This window comes from Mercurialis annua, linkage group LG1-X, assembly GCF_937616625.2.
Source record: "Mercurialis annua linkage group LG1-X, ddMerAnnu1.2, whole genome shotgun sequence".
NCBI classification, from domain to species: Eukaryota; Viridiplantae; Streptophyta; class Magnoliopsida; order Malpighiales; family Euphorbiaceae; genus Mercurialis; species Mercurialis annua.
The window spans coordinates 70,998,629-71,017,453 of record NC_065570.1 but is presented as its reverse complement, the minus strand read 5'-3'; the positions used below and the strand labels follow the sequence as shown (position 1 = coordinate 71,017,453).

Here is an 18,825-nt window from a genome sequence, read left to right as displayed (position 1 = left end):
TATTATTGATCGTGGATTTGTTTTCAATAAATTTAAACTCAAAAATCTTCCAAAATCGCACACCTTCAGTTTTGATAGAATTATAATGCCATTACGCCACTTCGTGTTGTTTTTCTACGAATCCCGCTTTCACAACCGCATAAATTTAATTACTAAAATATATTTTGTTTAATTAAGTTTAGGTACTAAACTTTCTTTTTGTTTCAACATAAAGTTTCTCTCTAATTTCATATTTGAAGTATCCTACATGGCAGCTACGTGTTGTGTGTCATCCATTCTATGACCGTGTGCCATTTAATCCAGCCACGGCATGTGCCACTACCGTTATCTAAAACGAAAAATATTTTCACTTCACCCTCTTAAACTCTTCAATTGAAGGCCTACTGACCTAAAAAAAACTAGACATTTAGCGAAATTTTTATTATGTAAACGTACCGATAATAAAAATTATCATATTATATCATTTCAAAAATATCTCAAATAACCAAGTAAACCCTAGCCGTTTCTCTCTTTTAAAAAATCTCTCAAACTCAAACCCTAGTAAGTTTTCTTCTTCTTATTCATTTGGGGGTGGTTTTTGGCCATTTTTGGCCAAAAATCACCTCACCAATCTCTCAAATTTAGTTTTTTCATAGTTTTTATCTTTAGTTTTCGAATAAAGTTTCTTTCTTGGCCAATTTTGGTCTAGATCTAGAAATTATTTTCTACCATAGTCTTTTAATTGAGATTAGATCTAATCTAATCGAAATTAAGAGTAGTTTTTTTCATCTTTAGAGATGAAATTGTTTTTTGCGGTGCAAACGACTTGGATCTCTGAAACAATTATAGGCAGCATCTTACAACGGATTTCATCAAGTACAAGTATGTTTTGCGTCAATATCGATGATGTTTTTAATTTTCAAGAGAACAGATGTATCACAGAGATTTTATTATTAGATCTAGTTTTAGTTTACAAATTTGGGTGACCCTTGGTGGTTAGTTTAGCCCTAGTCGATGACTGTATTTTTACAGCTCTCATCATCTTTTCTAGAATAGTTGACTCAGTAGGTTGAGAAACCGTTCATGTAATTTTCGTTATTATTAATGGAAATTTTAGCCTTTGTTAAAAAAAAAAATCTCAAATTGAAAAGGATTGTGCTGATGTTGATGTGTTATTTTGTCATGTATGAAAAATATAAAATAAAAAACGCAAATAATGATCTAAAAATGTCAAACATTTAACAAAAATCTCAATTCTGTCCAAGTTTTAAATTGTTTTCATACATGGTAAATATGTGAAAGTCCATATCAACGACACAACAACATTAGGACACTCCTTTTTGGGTTGTGACATTTTTAAAATGATATAATACGATTTTGGACATTATCGAGACGTTTTAAAGGTTTGGATAGAACGGAAACTTCCGGCAAATGTTTAGTTTTACTTGATCATTAGGCCATAATTAAATGAGCTATTAGTTCTATTTGTTTTTGTCATTAATTATACCACTTTTAGAAACTAGAGTAAATTGAATTAAAATGTAAGTTTTGAAAATACCAAAAAAAGGAAAATGAATTTTCCAGGCTTAGATTTTGTATGGTAGTTAATATTTAGAGAATAGTCCTATGAGTATTTTGTGGATTTAGTAATTCCAATGTAAAAGTGCTTCAGATGAAATATCTTATTTAAGGTATGCAATGATTAATCCACAATTCTGATCCAGCAACCTCTAATTCTTAAATTGATCATATACCAATCAAATTAATCTGGAATATTAGAGGTTGAAAATCTTTTTAAGTAAGTATATATACTTTTTACGTTCATTTTTGACTCAAATTTCACAAACCATGGACCGTAAGAAACATTCTCTGTGTCAAAATGAAATGTTGCTAGAGCCCGGGAAAACTAGTTATATCAGAATAGTTTTACTGCTCTGTTCATATGTTTTGGGAGTTAAAAGCTGTGTTTTGTTTGGAAATGCAATCTCAGAAAATAGGCCCCAAGAGAAGGGAGCTGCTGAGATCAAATGGCTCGAATACGTTTCACTTATTATGCAAAAAATATTCATTTTATGCAGAGAGCCCCTGGCTCTAATAGGGGACACATTAGAAATGTGGCTCAATCTTCTATCAGCCAACGGCGGTTCTTTTTCTATGCTGATTCTCACCATTTTGAGAGGTGCGTTCCGCTTTTTTTTTTTCCCACCAATTAGCAGAATTAGATACGTTTTAAGTACCCTTGCTTTATTATGAATGCAGCATTTGATTTTCTTCATTACATGGTTAAACACCTGAGTGGTACCTATATTTTATCACATATTTAGAACTGGTACCTTATTTTTAACTTGGATCTTTTTAGTACCTCATCTTCAACTTTTGTTTGATACTAGAGTATCTCATCCTTTTTTGAACAAAAGCATGGCTGTTGATGTGGCAGATTATCAATTTAATTTTGTTGGAATATTTTAAAAGACATTCACCTCAAATAAAGATTACAGATACAGTATAAAAAAAGATATAAATTAAAGTGTAGGTATCGATTTAAAATATACCGTAGCATTTAGGTACCACAATGGCATTTAACCCACATAGACTAGTGATGATGTTTCTGTTAGTAAAGAGTAGAATTTTGCAGGAAAGTTGGTGTGGCCGGACCGATCATCCGCGACATTCACATCTATAGTTGGAAATCTAGACAATCGCGTAGAGCTGCAGAAGAACATCAAACATGGAAAAGAAACTTATAGTACTTCTTATTTGGCTTTCATGGCTACAAAGTTGTCTTATGAGAATGAAGCCTTCATTAGAAACGTGGTCAAAAATTCCTGGAAAGTAAGTGCATCGATCAAAACTAAAGTTAGATGATTAATTTTTAAAAAATCTAATTAATTTCTATTTGATTTTTTTTTTAATTCTTGATAGATGGATTTCTTGGGGTTCTTCAATTTTTACAATGGTAAGACGCAACCCCCTTTTCTATTTTGTGCGATTTTCTTAAATTGAATAGCTTGTATATCAAGTAATAAATTTAGGGACCAATCACATGCACCAGAGTATCTCGACGAACCCTCAACGCCATGCTTCATGTTACGCGAATCAGCCTCAGATCCTAACTTAGTGGTCGTCTCATTCAGAGGCACAAATCCATTCGACGCGAATAGCTGGCGCACAAATTTCGACATTTCATGGTACGAGCTCGAAGGGATCGGTAAGATCCACCGTGGCTTCATGAAAGCCCTCGGCCTAACAAAACACGGCTGGTCCGAACAAATAGAACGAGGCATAGATAAAAGATATGCATACCATTCTATAAGATATTCGTTGAGAGAAGCATTACACAAAAACCACGATGCTAAGTTTATACTTACGGGGCATGGATTAGGTGGCGCATTGGCGTTACTGTTTGTGTTTGTTTTAGTGTTTCATGATGAGGACTGGTTACTGATGAAATTAGAAGGAGTTTACACATTTGGACAGCCGAGGGTTGGTGATAAACAATTTGGGGAGTTTATGAAAAATAAGATGAATAAGTATAATGTCAAATATTTGAGGTATGTTTACTGTAATGACATGTTTCCTATGTTGCCTTATGATGATGCTAATCACTACTTCAAGCATTTTGGCCCATGCCTCCATTTCAATTGTTACTATGAGGGAGAGGTAAGTTTTTTTTGTCCAACATTTCCCAGAGTTTCAATTGGCAACATAAATTTATATATTTAAATTTATATATGACGGAATTATTAAATATATATTGAATACAAAATTGTATCAAGTGGGTTCGTCAATTTTATGATTTGTGTCAATTATATCCAAACGATAACTAAAAAAGATGAGGGGTCAAAATTAATTGAAAAATGTATATGTTAATTCCTCAACTAATTTTTATGGAAAAAAAAAGTTCATATTTGAAGAAAACACATAAGATATCATCTATCCAATTTATCAAAATGTTTGTGCTTTTTGTCAAATTTTTATGTTATTATCAAAAAAAGATTATTTTTTTCTCCCAATATGGACTAATATATCATAAAAACATCTTAAGATATTGGATTGTACTTTATTTTTATCAATTAGATATATCATACTTTTTATTATTTGCTGGATATAATTGATATAAAATACAAAGTTGATGGACGAAAATGACATATTTTTTTATTCAGTATATACTTAATGATTTTTTTTTTTGACAAGTACTTAAAGATTTCATCATGGTCATATGTATATATATTAATTCATTTTCAATTTAAATTTCATGGAGAAGTTTCTAAATTAGGCACTTAGTATAACCCATTATCCAATTTGATTTTAGATTATGGAGGCAGAGCCAAATCACAACTACTTCTCTTTGTCATGGGCTGTTCCGAAGTACTTGATTGCATTATGGGAGGTAATTAGAAGTTTTATAATGCCATATATGAAGGGTGCAGAGTATAAAGAATGTCTGTTAATGAAGTTATTTAGGGTAATCGGATTAGTAATTCCAGGATTATCAGCTCATAGTCTTCAGGATTATAATAATTCTATGAGATCAGGATCCTTTCCCTTATCTATACAGCTTCAAGACAAGGTTAAACAGTCTGCTAGGGCAGTGGATTAATTAATTGCAGCTGTAATTATTATATGTCAACCTTTACAATATAAAATTCCTTGTAAACAAAAATTATCGTTGTGTTTAATTAGTTTTTCTTTTGTTCCAATATTCGTTCGAGAATTAACATTTTTACAATTGGAACATGTGGTGGTTTGTTACTTTGAGCAGACCCACCGGCGATGGGCATGTTCTTTGTAACAAACCCACGCAGTGCCGGTGGGTCCTTTACAAAGAACAGACCCACCACCGGTGGGTCTGCTACAAAGTGACAGACAACACTGTCGATGGGCCTGTTTTTCGGTAAACAGACCCACACAATTTAAATAAATGTTAAAAAAATACTTATTAAATTATTAAAATTAAAAAATAATTATTTATTAAATATTTTAAAATTGATAGATATATATTTATTAAAATTTTGAAGAAAAAAAAATCGACAATGGACGGCAGTGGCCATAAAAATTTGGCAATGACAGTGACGGTTGAGTGGTTTTATTTAATTGGGTAGATTGATGATTTAAGTATGATTTGGTTGGATAGATTATATTTACTTTGGTTGGGTTGGTGACTTAAGATTTATTTAGACTGGGTTAGTTTGATTTTTTTTATTGACTTTAGAGATATTTTGGGCATTTTTGAGAAAATAAGGGGTTTAAAGCGATTTTTTTGGGCGGTTTTGGGGCAAAAGGACTTTAGTTGATCATTAAGTAAAGTTTAGGAGATTTAGCGGGCCAAAATTTAGTTCAGGAGGCTTGATGATAGAGGGATCTAAATTGGACTGTCATCGATGATAATTAGCCTAATTGTTATTCTAAATTTTTTTTAAAACATTTCTTATTATATCCTTATTAAATATAGGGTCCATTTTAAAATTATTTTACTAGTGAAATTTAAATAGAGGCATAATATAAAAATTGAGTTTTAAAATTGTTATTTTTAAAAGTGTACAAGAATTTTGGGTAAAAAAAAGTTTACAACTCTATTGAATTAGAGTAGATCTATAGAACCCGTAAAAATATAGTGTTAGGGCCGAATTTGGGTAGGAAATGTAAAGCTTTATTCGGATTCGGGCCAGACTTGAGCTTGTAAAAAAAATTAAAAAACCTGTTGGGCTCGTCCGAATCCGGCCCATGAACAAATCTAGAACAGAGAGAGTATTTATTTCTTTTTATTTTGTGATTTGGAATTCTGCATGAATATCATTAAATGCTTTACAAAATATATTTGACCATTGAAATAAAATAAGGATAAAAGAGAGAAATTATACTAAAAAGTCACAATAAAACTTCTTAAATGGAATATAAAATATATAACTAAGAATTTTTTTAAATGGGAGTAATAATTAAGAATATTTTTATTTTTATTATTAAATTTTTTTAGCATTGCAAGATCATAATAGTAAAAAAAAAGTTACAAATGGGAATATATAGATAGTCTAAGAAACAAATAGAAATGAAATTAAGCCTTGATTTAAACATAATAAGATGGGCAAAATATATCAAAAGCAAGGATTAAATGTAACTTAAATTATGAACTTTACATTATTTTACAATAACCACACAAATTTTTAGTTACCTTTACCAGTATTAAACACAATTTATAATTTTAATTCGTGCAAGTCAAAAACATTTAATAATTTTTCAATGAAAAATGTCAACATAGACCGCCGAAATAATATATTCTGGTGTAATACATGTGTTGATTATTTAAAATATATTATATTGTTAAGAAAATATGTATTACTAATTCCTAAGGTAGCAATATTTAGAACTCAAATAAAAGAATTCTTTTTTAAGAAAAATGCTTTTCGATCTAAACTTCAAATTCCTAGCCCAAGATGCGTATTACTAACTACATATTTTTCAATTTCTTCTATTTGTTTGATAAGTAATCCCCAAGCCTAGTTTTAAATATTCCAAAATGCCAACTCATTGTTTATCTTCATCTTGATCTGACAAGCTATTGAATTAGTCTGCACACGAGATTGCTACTTCTAAAGTAAAACAGCTACGTATTTACAAAGTTCAATTTAACCCTCCTTTTAAAAAGGTTTAATTACTTAAAAACCAACCACCTTAATTAAAAAGTATATAGGGTATAAATGAAAAAAAAAATTAAAGTAGGTGCTTTTATGCCTTCTAAAAATGCAACTTGTTTGCTAACTAGTCTTTGCATTCTTTAATAAATATCCCTATATTGCACCAATTGAATTTTCAATGACATTTGGGAAGACCCACCAAACCTTATGAAGATTCATTTAGCATCCTGTATCCGGTGGGGAAGAGCTCGCTTTTCTTTTGGTTTTTAATTTAAAATAAGGAAAAAAATAAAAATCTTTTGAGAAAATTTTGTCATCCTATGAGATCTTATCTGGTTCGATCCGAATTAATCGGTATAGTAGATCTAGATATCAGCCAACAAATATCTAATTAACTAACCTAAGAATGACTTAGATGTACATATTGGCTGCTTCAATTAATCCAAGAAAGCAACTCAGAATGCAGCCCTAATGAAAAGTATAACCGGAATAAGTCCAAGGATCAAAACAATAATTTACAATTCTTGTTAATTTGATTTCTATTGGCATTTTATTTTGAGGACTCATAATTTAAGAGAATTTTGGATAAAGAGTCATGCTAACTTGCTAAGGATGTATCAACCTGATTGAAACGTTCTGGTGTAATTTTGATATTTAGTTTCTAATATTTTATTGAAAATTTTATATTTAATACTCGATTGATGATAATTTTCAGTTTAATATAAAATCATTTAAATTTTGCACCTTGATTCTAGAATTCAAGTTAAGAAAATAAAATATTCATAAAAAAAATGAAATAATGAAAGGTCCATAGTCTATAATTGCTGAATGAAATGATCCAATGAATTTAGATTAAGCGTATATTAAAATTGAATTCTAGATATAAAACTACCTTAAAAATAATAATATATTTTTACTATCTATGTAATTTTACTAGGCTTGAATTTGGATTAGTTGGCTTCTAAAATGTCTAATTATAGTTTCTAATTAAATTAAAAAATTATCAAAAAGAAATGTCTGCAAAAGTCAAAAGTTCAGGGATATTAAACTTTTCTCTAAACTATAAAAGCCTGACCTGGAGTCAAAGACCACAACATAAAACGTATTAAAATGTGCTAAAACAGAAATTTTATTGTTCAATTAATTTAATTTCCCAATTTTGTTGTCTCAAAAAAAATTTCCCTGTTTTGTTAAATTACCTGTTCAAAAGAACTATTCATGAAACTTAGAGATTCATGTTTTGAATTCAGAAAAAAAAAATCATGTTTTAGCAATTGAGTTTCAGAGTAAATACATGTAATGGTTTGCAACAACCATACCGCATCAAATTAGATTTGGTTTGATTTATTTATTATAATTTTTTAAAAGAAAATGTCTGGTTTGCCTTGATTTTTAATTTTGAAAATAAATAAAATGAAAAACCGTACACTATGTGTACAATGTAATTTCTCAAAAAAAATTATGTATTTAAATGGTAAAATGTATGATATATTACAATTTATTTTAAACATAATTTTAAATTTAATATTATTTAATTTTTTTTATCTTAAAATTCTAGAGAAAGTTTCTTTTTATACTTTACTAATTAGCTAAAAACCAAACCCAATCGAATGCTACTCTTAAATTCAGTTTGATTTTTATTTTCTTTCAAAAATAATAAATTGAATAATATATTGAATCAAACTAAACAATGCGCACTCCAACATATAAAAAAGTTTGATGGTTATTTCATGTGTTGGTTGTTTCATGTCATATTTACAACAAATCAATAAGTATTTGCAATTTTTTTATATAATTACTACTTATTTTTTAATCATTAAAAGTTCTACATAGTTAACACACAATTAGTTTGTTACACGAATAATCTGTCGCAACGCTTCCATTGAATAATTTTTCCTTTTCCTTTATATCTTAGGATTACCAACTTAACCATCATTAAAGGTGCCGGTGATAATTAAGGATAAGAATGTTGAATTTAATGATGCTTAAACATTTTTTAAATTTTTGGAAAAGGACAGATAGCCGTGTCCATACAATGAACAAATTAAGGTTCATTTACATAACTTTTACTACTCCGTTAGTCTAAATTAATTTATCCCTTTATCTAATATTCAACGCGTGATCTGATTATAATAAAATCTTGATTATTTAACCCTCTAATTAAACAATGAAACTATTCCCTCCATTTTCTAAATTATTCTTTCTCCAAGACAGCAAGCCAACGTTCAGTCATATTTTATTCAAAATATATAGCTAACAGATCTTTAACATACAGCAGCTAACAAAATTAAGACCCATCATTTTTTTATTTGCTTCTTCCGATCAAACCATGACCTTTAGCTCCGACGGTGAAAACTTCTGTTACGACAGGTTGTTGCTTGATCCAGAGGAAGCAAGTTTTTCCGATCTTTTATACCTTTTATTTTCTTCTGATATAAAGAGTCGAAGATTTGTTGAATGCCCAGAGGAGCATAAATTCAGAAATTTTAGCGATCGATGGCTCATCTTCATCTCCATTATTTTTCAGAAAATCTTTCTGTATATAAGAAATCCTTTAGCTCGAATAGGGCACGCGTTAGAGACGTGGCTAAATCTTGTCGCGATCAACGGTGGGATTTTCTTGCTTTTGATCAAGTTCTTGAGAGGTAATAAATTAATTAATTGATTTAAATAGTAATGAGGAAGTGACGCATGAACATGCAGGGTTTTGTTTTTGCTAAATCCGGCGTCGTTTTAAATGCAGGAAATATGGTGAGAATTGATAGATCAGCAGTAAATTTTAGATCGTTGATTGGGAACTTGGATCAAAGAGTAGAAATGGATGGAAATATTAAACCTGGAAATAGAAAATATAAGTCGCATTTGGCTTTGATGGCTTCTAAATTATCATATGAGAATGAAGCCTGCATTAAATCTGTAGTCACAGATCACTGGCGTGTAAGTTTCAATTATTAAACATATATATAGAATATTTTATGTTTAATAAATTATCTTTAATGTTTTGTTAATTGAACGTTTTATTTTGATGAGTGTAAAATCGATTTACTTGATCTTATTTCAGTTCAGTGGTGGAAATTAATTTCATTTCTTTTATGCAGATGGAATTCTTGGGATTCTACAACTTCTGGAATGGTAAGAAACAAGAACCTTATTATTTTCTTCTACATTTTTTACCAATGCTTATAGTTGACATAGGTCAACTTAATTATTATACTCCATAGGCTAGCTAATTAATGGTTTAGTGTATAGTTATATATCAAAGCATTACAAAATTGAAATCTATATCTAACCAATGAGGTTAAAAATTAAGGTTAATGCACATTATACTAGCCACTATGGTTGTTAAACAACGGAAGGGTAATGAGGTTGTAGTTTAGTGGTAAGAGGTCCATGGTTCTATATATTCATGCCATTAAGCGTTCATCTCATTCCCTTGCAACCAAAATAAAAACGAATGAAGAGGTTAAACATTTTTACGGTTATTTATTCAACTATATTTATTTTTATACAACACTTCCCTCATTCCATTTCTTATATTTTAGAAATCCAACTTTTATTAAAAATAAAGATAAGTTATATATACCTAATGTCTCACTTAACTGATAATTTTCCATATAGATAATAAGCCTGAATTAATCGGATAAATTTCCATTGTTTAAAAATAGATGGATTATGAAAAGGTAACCAATGGAGAAATAATAAGTACTGTTTTATAAAAATAATATAGTTGGATAAATATTTAACCAACAAATAAAAAAACCTATAGTAACATCGCCAAGAGTTAGATTTGAAATACATAGACTAAGGTGGCGTGATAAAACTGAAAATTAATTGCTGAATTAAATAAGTCTGTTTGATACTGCAAGTCTGCAATTACTGAATATTATTTAAATTATTATATTTATATATTAAACCTTTAAAAATTAACCATTTTAAAAATAAATTACTAAATATAAATTTTATATTATTTAAAATTTTAAAATATAAATAAAAAGCATATAAAAAATATTATAAATATTACATATATCATAAATAAAAATCATAAATTTTAGTTTCATATGTTGATAATTAGTCTTTAAAGATTATAATGATGTTCCACTTTAATTTGAAAATTAGCTTTTAAAATAAAATATTAATTTTAAAAAATTTAAAAAACCATTTAAATCTGATAATTAAGGTTGTGTGTTATAAACAGAAGTCCAAATAATATTAAAAAATGGAAATATTAAATAAATGACACATAAACTATATAAAAAAAGTAAAAATAGAAAATAAAATATTTATAATGAAAAATATAGTACCTTGCAATTTTAAGTGTTGATTTAAGTATAATACACTCATTGTGATATTTAAAAAAATGTGAGATAAAATATTTTTATTCGTAAATAATAATTGAAAATAATAAGAATGTAAAGTTTATTTAATGATAGAACTAATATTTAATAACTTAATATTTTCAGCAAAAAAAATAAGTCAAAATTTTTGACTTATTATTTTAAGTGGTTTTTGACTTAACTGAATGAGTTAAGTTGAACCTTTTTGAGTTATCAAACCAGCTTAAAATAATTAAGTACTTAATACATTAATTTAAATAATAAGTTTGATTATCAAACACCCCCTAATTTGATAATTTGCGTTTAAGAGTTAGATTTGGACTACAAAGACTACTAAAATTTACAAGCTTATCTTAATTTGATAATTTCATTGTAATTTTATTTAATTTGTTTCAAAAAATTTAATTGTGTAAATTTTTCAACTTAATTAAATATACATTTGCCTTATTCGTTTATTTTTAGCTTCAAACTTGTTTTTTATAATTTTACCACAGGAAAAAACAATTTAACATTTATTTTGTTATCATTTCTAAATTTTTTGGATTAAGAGTTCAATTTTGCAATTTTGAAAAAAATGAATTAGCTAGCTAATGACTTAATATAGAATTTAACTGAAAACTGAGACAATTAAATTAATTGAAACAAATATGGATAAAATTATAATAAAATTATTAAATTGGGATAAATTTAGATAAATATATAAAAAAAGGTTGAAATTTTTTAGCTTTTTTCAACCATTAAACCTTTATTTTTGAAACTTTTACCATATAGTTTTTTTTTATCTTCACTTTTACCATATAGTTAATTTTGAATACCTACTAAAGGAAAGTGAAAACATTGGTTAGCTTTCACTCTTCTTGAAGCTTAATTGGTAAGCACAAATAAATAAATAAATAAATATGGATATACATAAAGTAATGCTAATCATAGAATATCTTTGCTGGCCTTGCTTGATTTATAGAATTCTTCAATTATATATGTCTGACAGAAGTAAATCACAATTGTATTTTAAAAGTGATAAATGAAACCACAAGATATTATTTTATAATGTTGGATCTGTCTCACTTCTCTTAATACATACTCATAGCTCGAAGACAAAGCCTTAAAGATACGACTGCTTGTGCATTTGACAGAGAACATGTGAGAAAAAAGAAAATATGGAAAAAGGGAATTTTGCTGTTTGCTTAATTACAAAGCCAAAACATATAATTAGAATCTATAAATATTGTCATGGCAAAAGTAAAGTAGAGAAATTACTTGTTTGCTTGTTGGAGTTTCTCTATATTTTTAGGAAAAAGAAAAGAGTTTCTCTATATTTAATTAAGACAAAATGAATTTCTAGAAGCAAAATGATTAATTTTTTTGTTCATAATCATTTGTACATGTATTCTTAAAACAAATTGAGCAGTTTGGTCCATTAGTTTGTAAATTGAATAAATATATTCGTGTCAGATACAACATGTATTGATTATGTGTAATTATTTGGTTGGTCCAATTAATTAAAAGAAACTTCATAACTATATAATTGAATTGAAATTTGGATCTAATAGTCCAATTTATAAAATTGATGAATCGGACTGTCTAATTTTATAAAAATAAAATTATTAAAATTATAAACAAAGAAAAAATTATTTTGCCAATTTAAAAACAAAAACTGTGCCCAACTCTGCTTATTATACTAATCGAGGGCACTACTAAAATACTTAACCTAAAATTTGAGAATTTTTTTTATTTTTCTACTTTTATGAGACAATGGGATTTTTCTTTTTATTACAAGAGAGAAGAAATCAAATATGAAATTTTCAAATCGAATCTCACTAGACTATAGTTTGTGTTTTATTTTCTCAAAACATCTCTTTCAATTCGATTAATAATTCATCTAGTTAACATTAACTAATTTGAATATATGTAAACCTGGCAGAGTACCAGAAGAAACCGTCAACACAGGCTTTTATACTTGAAGACAAAAAAACCGACCCTAACCTAATAGTAATAGCATTCAGAGGCACTGAACCATTTGATGCAAATGCGTGGCTCACTGACGTTGACCTCTCCTGGTATGAGCTACAAGGCGTCGGCAAAATCCACCGTGGCTTCATGCACGCCTTAGGCCTACAAAAAGATGGCTGGCCAAACGACGTCGCACCAACAAATTTATATGCATACTACGAATTCAGAAGAATGCTCAAGGAAATATTGAGCAAAAATGGAAATGCTAAGTTTATAGTGACGGGGCATAGCTTAGGTGGCGCGTTGGCGATTTTGCTTGTGGGTATTTTGGCCCTGCATGAAGAGGGTTGGTTGCTTGATAGAATGGAAGGAGTTTACACGTTCGGGCAGCCGAGAGTTGGCGATAGGAAATTTGGAAGGTTTATGGAAGAAAAATTGAAGGAATTTGATGTGAGATATTTGAGATATGTTTACTGTAATGATTTGGTGCCTAGATTGCCTTATGATGATTCGGCTCTCTTGTATAACCATTTTGGACGATGTCTCTACTATGATAGCTTCTATCATGCCAAGGTCAGTTTCTTTCTCTCATCTCACATCTTTTATGATGATCTAATTCTCAATTTTCTTGAATTAAAATGTTAAAAGTATCTAATTCTTGATTTTCTAATAGTTAGATTGTGATCCATTTGCTAGTTTAAATTTTACTTTCAAGTGTAGTTGTTTATCCAATTTGATAGTATTTTTCAATTTCAATTAAAAAAATACTTATCAAAATTAGAATATATTGATAAAATGTTTAGTTATAGTTGAAAAAGAAAATATGAATAGGCCTTCAAATTAAGTAGTTGGCTACAATTAATATTTATATATCAAAAATAGGATAAATTTTATGATTTTAAAAGTCTTAGTGAGAATTGAAACAATAGATAAAAGTTTGACTATTTTTTAAACAGACAGGCTTATTCTAACTAGTATACATATAAATATATTTATTTTTTATTTAACTAGTTGAACCGGAAAAACCGGTGAAAATTAAAAATTACCAATAATGTTTGACTATAATAATGTATGGCGACCACTACGTTTGGAGTGCAGGATTTGTTGGAAGAGCCGAACAAGAATTACTTCAATTTGTTTTGGGTTATACCTAAGAATTTAAATGCCTGTTGGGAGTTAATTAGGGGTTTGATGATGCCCTGCGTTGGTTTGGACTACAGAGAAGGGTGGTTTTTGAAAGTGTATAGGTTAATTGGATTGGTACTTCCAGGATTATCAGCTCATGCTCCTCAAGATTATAATAATTCTACTCGATTAGGATCCTTACCTCAACAACACCACCAAGATTAAAAACTCTCTATATCCTAAATGTCCTCAGTCCTACAGAGTTTTCATAAATGTACTAGATTGAAGATTCGGTTTCTTTTATTTTCCTTCAGTCAAATGGCATAGCAATCATATTGTTTTATAATATCAAAAGTTGCTCTTAGTTATATCATTCACTCAAACAATCAAAATAAAAAGTTGCTGTCGAATGACTGTTTCTTCACTGTAAAAAGTAAAAACATATCAGCGGCATGTTTACCTGATCAATGGGTCGGGTATCCATCCCGCCCAGGCCGGACTTAAATACTTACTTTTCAATTAAATCTGGCCCATATTCAAATCCGTATTAATTTTGCTATTGTACGTGCAGATTTAAACTTCTATATTTTACTTAAAGTTTATATAGACCGAGCAAAGTTCAGGCCAAACAGGCATAAATTCATTTCTATGATCCAAACATAGATAATATATACTAGGTTCCAATTGTATAAAAAAAGTCAAGTTCGGTTGGACCCTCAAGAATTCAGAACAACTTAATTTGGTAATCTTGATTGACTACATAGAATGCCATTTCTAATTTTATTTCAAAAATCATTATCGCCCACATAATGGAATTTAAAAATGAGAAGAATATAATTGTTCATTTACATACATACACATTCATACAAGGTTTATAGCTAAAATCTTTTAGATACCAGGAACATTGCAACCAAGATGCTTACTTCTCATTTTGAATCCTAATGGAAATGCTTGACCTTCATGCTCCTGCAACAGTGCATCAACTTATATGCCAATTGAACTCTAATTTAGCACCTTTTTTGAAAAATCTAAACTAGATTAACTCGTCGGATTCTAAACACTCTTAGTGGGAAACTACTTTCTGCAATACCAGACAAAAAGGTATAGAAGACATCAAACGAAGAAGTTACCAGGTAGCGAGTTAAAACACAGCAACATATGGCAACACAGGGCGCTAGAAAGCATGACATGTGAAGCAACCACTCAAGGAACCCATCTGACGTGTTCTACCGAATGATATAGCCTTGTGATGAGTCCTTGATACTTGGCGTGCCTGGTTGGGTAAGACTGAGCTCCTCATTTCTTGGGCTCTCTTCTGAGCTGATCTTAGCTTGTTCATAATTTTATCCATGGACGATGATCTCTTCTTTTCCAGCTTCATCTGAAAAAAATTTGAAGTCAATGAAAAGTTCAAGACGTAGCCTCTATAAATACCGAGCTATAAATATGAATGCTTGCCAGTAGTAGTAACACATAAATTCATCTTAAGACAGTTCTAAGCATTCTTTATTTTTGTACTATAGAACCATATATGGAAAACATAAAACTTGCTAGTTGCCCTTTATATTGCTATTCATTGTCGAGAACTGGATGCTTTGTTGTTTCCTTCCTCGGAAAAGCTCTTCCTACACAATTGCGGATTTGTCTGAACCAAAATTTTAAAATTTGACAACTATACCAAGCTCTGTAATATGTGCTATCAGATATGGGTATAACTCAGCAACCAATAATGGCATAAACTTTTATTAACTTAAGCTATCACTTTCTAAAATTTTAGCACTAGACTTGAGCACTGTGAGACTAACAATTAACAGTAAAAGAAGTATTTAAAACTATGACTATAATACCATCTTATTTCGACTGTACCAAAATTAATCTGTTTTAAGTGAGGAGATCCTATGGTTAAAAGGTGTATAAGACAAGTAGAAAGAAAAGAACCTCAAGTTTCCTTATTGCTGCCTCAGCTTTTGCCTTCTGCAGATTCTCCCATGCAATGATTTTAGCTTCCTCTCTTTTGGCTCTGCAGAAAACAAAAGTGTCGTTAAAATGACACCTTCACTAATCCATGTGCATGAAAAGTCCATGAGTTTCTGAACATCTGGACTAGAAAAAAATAATTCAGTTGGCGAAATAAAAAGGGTCTAAAACCAGGAGGCTGCTTAAAAACAAATAATGGATAAAGAATAGTTGAGTAACAATATTATCTCTTCGCTTATTATCCATCATTTGTGATACATAGCAGCTGTGATTGCAGAACAAACAATATCATTGTTCATAAAAGGCAGCATTTTCATCAACTGCAATTTTTTGTCATGTTATAGCATGCAATCTTTAGCTGGAAATTAGCAATCCGTCAATGTTAGACTTCCTTGGAAAATCTCAGTTCGGTTCAGACAAGCACATATTATTCTTATTCTTGCTATATATGTTAAATCAAAAGGAGAATTAAATGCTTATAATTTTGTTGATGGTTCAGGGCACTTCTAATTTAAGAGTAGCTGCAACATTATCTAATTAGCTGATCCATCAAAACAAAGAAAATTAAAGAAATGCACTAGAACACTTACTTTGAAAGGGACTTTGCAGCCTCTGAAACATCCCAACATGAAGTGCGAGAATCAGCAGATTTCTTTCTCCAGTCATCAACATTTCCTGAGCTCTTCCCACGATTACGAGAGCTATGTTTCTTAGACCATCTAGTGACAGTAACCCTCTCATCCACCTGCACATCCCTGACTGCAGATTTAGAAGAATGTATACTCTGCACTTCCACAATAGGTAAGGCAGAGTGAGTGGATGCAGAGAAAGACTGCCTCATGGTTGGAGATGAATGGCCACTACCCTCGGGACTCATTTGAGTTGCCATGTCCCTTCTCGAAACAGATGATAAATCCGCGGATGCATCCTTAAGATCATGAAGCTTTTCATCTGCGCAAATTCAATCCAATAAAAAAATTAATAGGCTGTTATAAGAATTCATTCACACTTGAGACACTAGCAGAAACATATCACTTTCTTACTAAAACACTACAGACTGCAAGTTTGCAACCAAACTTTTTCTTTTTACCTTGTGAAGTCAATGACGACTCGGCCACCACCTCAGAGCAACCGTGCACACTAACAGAACGAGCCATACAAGGGTCGGTCCGACCAGGAAATGCCGAACCATTACCATTAGATCGAGCACCCAATCCATCAGCAGCAATAACACCAGCTGAAAAGGGAGAACCAGCCATGAAATTTCCCATAACGGCCCCGTCAAACACAGGCATAGCAGGAGAATACAGAGAGTAATACGCAAATCCAGGAGGACCAAGCGGTCCACTCTTAGACTTAGGTCTCCGCTGAGGCAGCTGAACCGACGTTCTCACTCCACTATCTCCAGAAACAGGACTAAAAATCCACCTCTCAGCGTCCTCCCATTTGGACGGCAATGTCCTTCCGTTATTATTAAAAGGAAGTAACATATTAGCATTTACTTGTCGCCTAATACTGTTATTATGCAACGGCACTCGCTCTGAACTCCAACCTTTCTGCATTCCAACGCTAGCGTGGCGATAATTAGGCGTCCCAGGGCTAGGAAACGTGCCGGACTTTCTAGAAGAAATTGCACTCTTCTTCACAGCACTTAATCGCGGGGAGGATGCAGCAGCAATAACATTGTTCAGATCCAACGACGCAGGTCGTCGCCTATCAGACTTCTTAGAAACCGCTTCAGATCTAGATCTCCGTTCCTGACACTCTATGTTACAGCAAAATAATTACAGTACAGCCTAAAAAAAATGGACTCTGAAATAAATAACTGTATATGCAGTGATTTTTGTTACCTTTAAGAGCGAGAGAGAAAGAATTTCTTGCTGAATCTATAAGGTGAGTATCGTCTTCTACTAGTAGTTCTATAATAGCTCTGCTGTTGCTGCTGTTGTTATTGTCGTCTTCTTGTTGAACTGCATAGTCATAATAATAATAGAAAGTGAACAGTGAGCGATTTTGAAATTTTTTGTTTTCAATGATTTGAGTTTTTCTTTTTGTCTTTTGAAAAGGAAACAAAATAGCTGGACCTTTCGCTTTTTCAACTTTTTTGAAGAGACGAGAGTGAGCATGAGCTTGCTTTGTGTTGCTGTGTGGAGTAGAAATGCGTCTGTTTGGATCTGGATCTCGATCTGGACCACTCGAAGCTTCGTGGAGAAGCTCATTTCCTTCGTGTCCAGCCAAATGCTGCATCAAATTGAAATAATCTTAGCGCCGCCGACAAAAATATTTTCTCAAGAAACAAACAAAAACAAATTCATTATATGGAGATGCAGTTGTGGAATAAGAATGAAGTACGAGTGAGTTAATTTCAGAGGCAAGAGAGTCGCGATCGTGAGCATCAGAAGCGAAAGAGCAGCGCTCGACGCTAGCAGAAGCGGATGAGAAGAGACTGTTAAAATTAGACTCAGCAGTGAAAATCACTGAGTCAGGACTCGTTGCTCCTGCTCTGTAATCCGATCTCGACGAGCTCCTCCGTTCTTGATGACGATGATGATACACTACCTCTGCCATTTTCAATTCTTCTATTTATATATATATTATTTTTTTCACCTTCTCCTTCTACTGCTACTGCTTCACATTTTCTAAGTGAACAGAGAGAGATTTGGCTTATCTGGCAATGGAGATTCTGTTATCGCTGCTGCTTGTTTCCATGGCAAATGAGCTTTATATGGCGGGTCGGTGATTAAAATTAAAAAAAAAAAAGAATTGAAATAAATTGTTTAAACTATTTATTTTTTGAATAAAAGGTGAAAAGGACAAAAAAAAATCGG

The 18,825-nt window shown here is 30.9% G+C and overlaps 3 protein-coding genes across 5 annotated transcripts; 2 read left to right on the top strand and 1 right to left on the bottom strand.

The window, feature by feature from the left end:
* Positions 1 to 1,832: 1,832 nt before the first annotated feature.
* On the top strand, positions 1,833 to 4,658 carry LOC126665071 (triacylglycerol lipase OBL1-like). 2 transcript variants are annotated; one of them, XM_050357769.2, is made up of 5 exons: positions 1,833 to 2,158; positions 2,615 to 2,811; positions 2,902 to 2,935; positions 3,032 to 3,639; positions 4,292 to 4,658. In XM_050357769.2, the coding sequence occupies exons 1-5, from the start codon at positions 1,864 to 1,866 to the stop codon at positions 4,577 to 4,579; spliced, it is 1,422 nt and encodes a 473-aa protein (XP_050213726.1). In that variant the 5' UTR covers positions 1,833 to 1,863; the 3' UTR covers positions 4,580 to 4,658. The 2 variants fall into 2 exon arrangements, with proteins under 2 accessions (XP_050213726.1, XP_050213727.1); XM_050357770.2 differs by having other exon boundaries at positions 3,032 to 3,530; positions 4,292 to 4,378.
* Positions 4,659 to 8,786: 4,128 nt separating this feature from the next.
* Positions 8,787 to 14,430, top strand: LOC126658773 (triacylglycerol lipase OBL1-like). The gene is made up of 5 exons (XM_050352688.2): positions 8,787 to 9,256; positions 9,355 to 9,548; positions 9,710 to 9,743; positions 12,867 to 13,468; positions 13,994 to 14,430. Exons 1-5 carry the CDS (start codon positions 8,941 to 8,943, stop codon positions 14,243 to 14,245), a joined length of 1,398 nt encoding a protein of 465 aa, XP_050208645.1. The 5' UTR covers positions 8,787 to 8,940; the 3' UTR covers positions 14,246 to 14,430.
* A 342-nt stretch (positions 14,431 to 14,772) lies between these two features.
* LOC126658747 (uncharacterized) lies at positions 14,773 to 18,722 on the bottom strand. Of its 2 annotated transcripts, XM_050352687.1 has the most exons (8): positions 18,350 to 18,722; positions 18,082 to 18,238; positions 17,848 to 17,967; positions 17,088 to 17,762; positions 16,588 to 16,948; positions 15,959 to 16,040; positions 15,151 to 15,401; positions 14,773 to 14,986 (listed from the first exon to the last, which is right to left on the bottom strand). In XM_050352687.1, the coding sequence occupies exons 1-7, from the start codon at positions 18,563 to 18,565 to the stop codon at positions 15,195 to 15,197; spliced, it is 1,818 nt and encodes a 605-aa protein (XP_050208644.1). In that variant the 5' UTR covers positions 18,566 to 18,722; the 3' UTR covers positions 14,773 to 14,986; positions 15,151 to 15,194. The 2 variants fall into 2 exon arrangements, with proteins under 2 accessions (XP_050208644.1, XP_050208642.1); XM_050352685.1 differs by having other exon boundaries at positions 14,773 to 15,401.
* Between the last annotated feature and the right edge of the window lie 103 nt (positions 18,723 to 18,825).

What these genes read in the sequence shown, in the direction of transcription:
- LOC126658773 (XM_050352688.2), top strand. Translation starts at nt 8,941, where the DNA reads ATGACCTTTAGCTCCGACGGTGAAAACTTCTGTTACGACAGGTTGTTG. An exon ending in TTTGATCAAGTTCTTGAGAG is followed by an intron (nt 9,257 to 9,354) that starts GTAATAAATTAA and finishes TTTTAAATGCAG; the next exon opens with GAAATATGGTGAGAATTGAT. An exon ending in ATTCTACAACTTCTGGAATG is followed by an intron (nt 9,744 to 12,866) that starts GTAAGAAACAAG and finishes TAAACCTGGCAG; the next exon opens with AGTACCAGAAGAAACCGTCA.
- LOC126665071 (XM_050357769.2), top strand. Translation starts at nt 1,864, where the DNA reads ATGTTGCTAGAGCCCGGGAAAACTAGTTATATCAGAATAGTTTTACTG. An exon ending in GTTCTTCAATTTTTACAATG is followed by an intron (nt 2,936 to 3,031) that starts GTAAGACGCAAC and finishes CACATGCACCAG; the next exon opens with AGTATCTCGACGAACCCTCA. An exon ending in ATTGTTACTATGAGGGAGAG is followed by an intron (nt 3,640 to 4,291) that starts GTAAGTTTTTTT and finishes ATTTGATTTTAG; the next exon opens with ATTATGGAGGCAGAGCCAAA.
- LOC126658747 (XM_050352685.1), bottom strand. Translation starts at nt 18,565, where the DNA reads ATGGCAGAGGTAGTGTATCATCATCGTCATCAAGAACGGAGGAGCTCG. An exon ending in GTCGTCATTGACTTCACAAG is followed by an intron (nt 16,949 to 17,087) that starts GTAAAAAGAAAA and finishes GAATTTGCGCAG; the next exon opens with ATGAAAAGCTTCATGATCTT. An exon ending in CAGCAATAAGGAAACTTGAG is followed by an intron (nt 15,402 to 15,958) that starts GTTCTTTTCTTT and finishes AATTTTTTTCAG; the next exon opens with ATGAAGCTGGAAAAGAAGAG.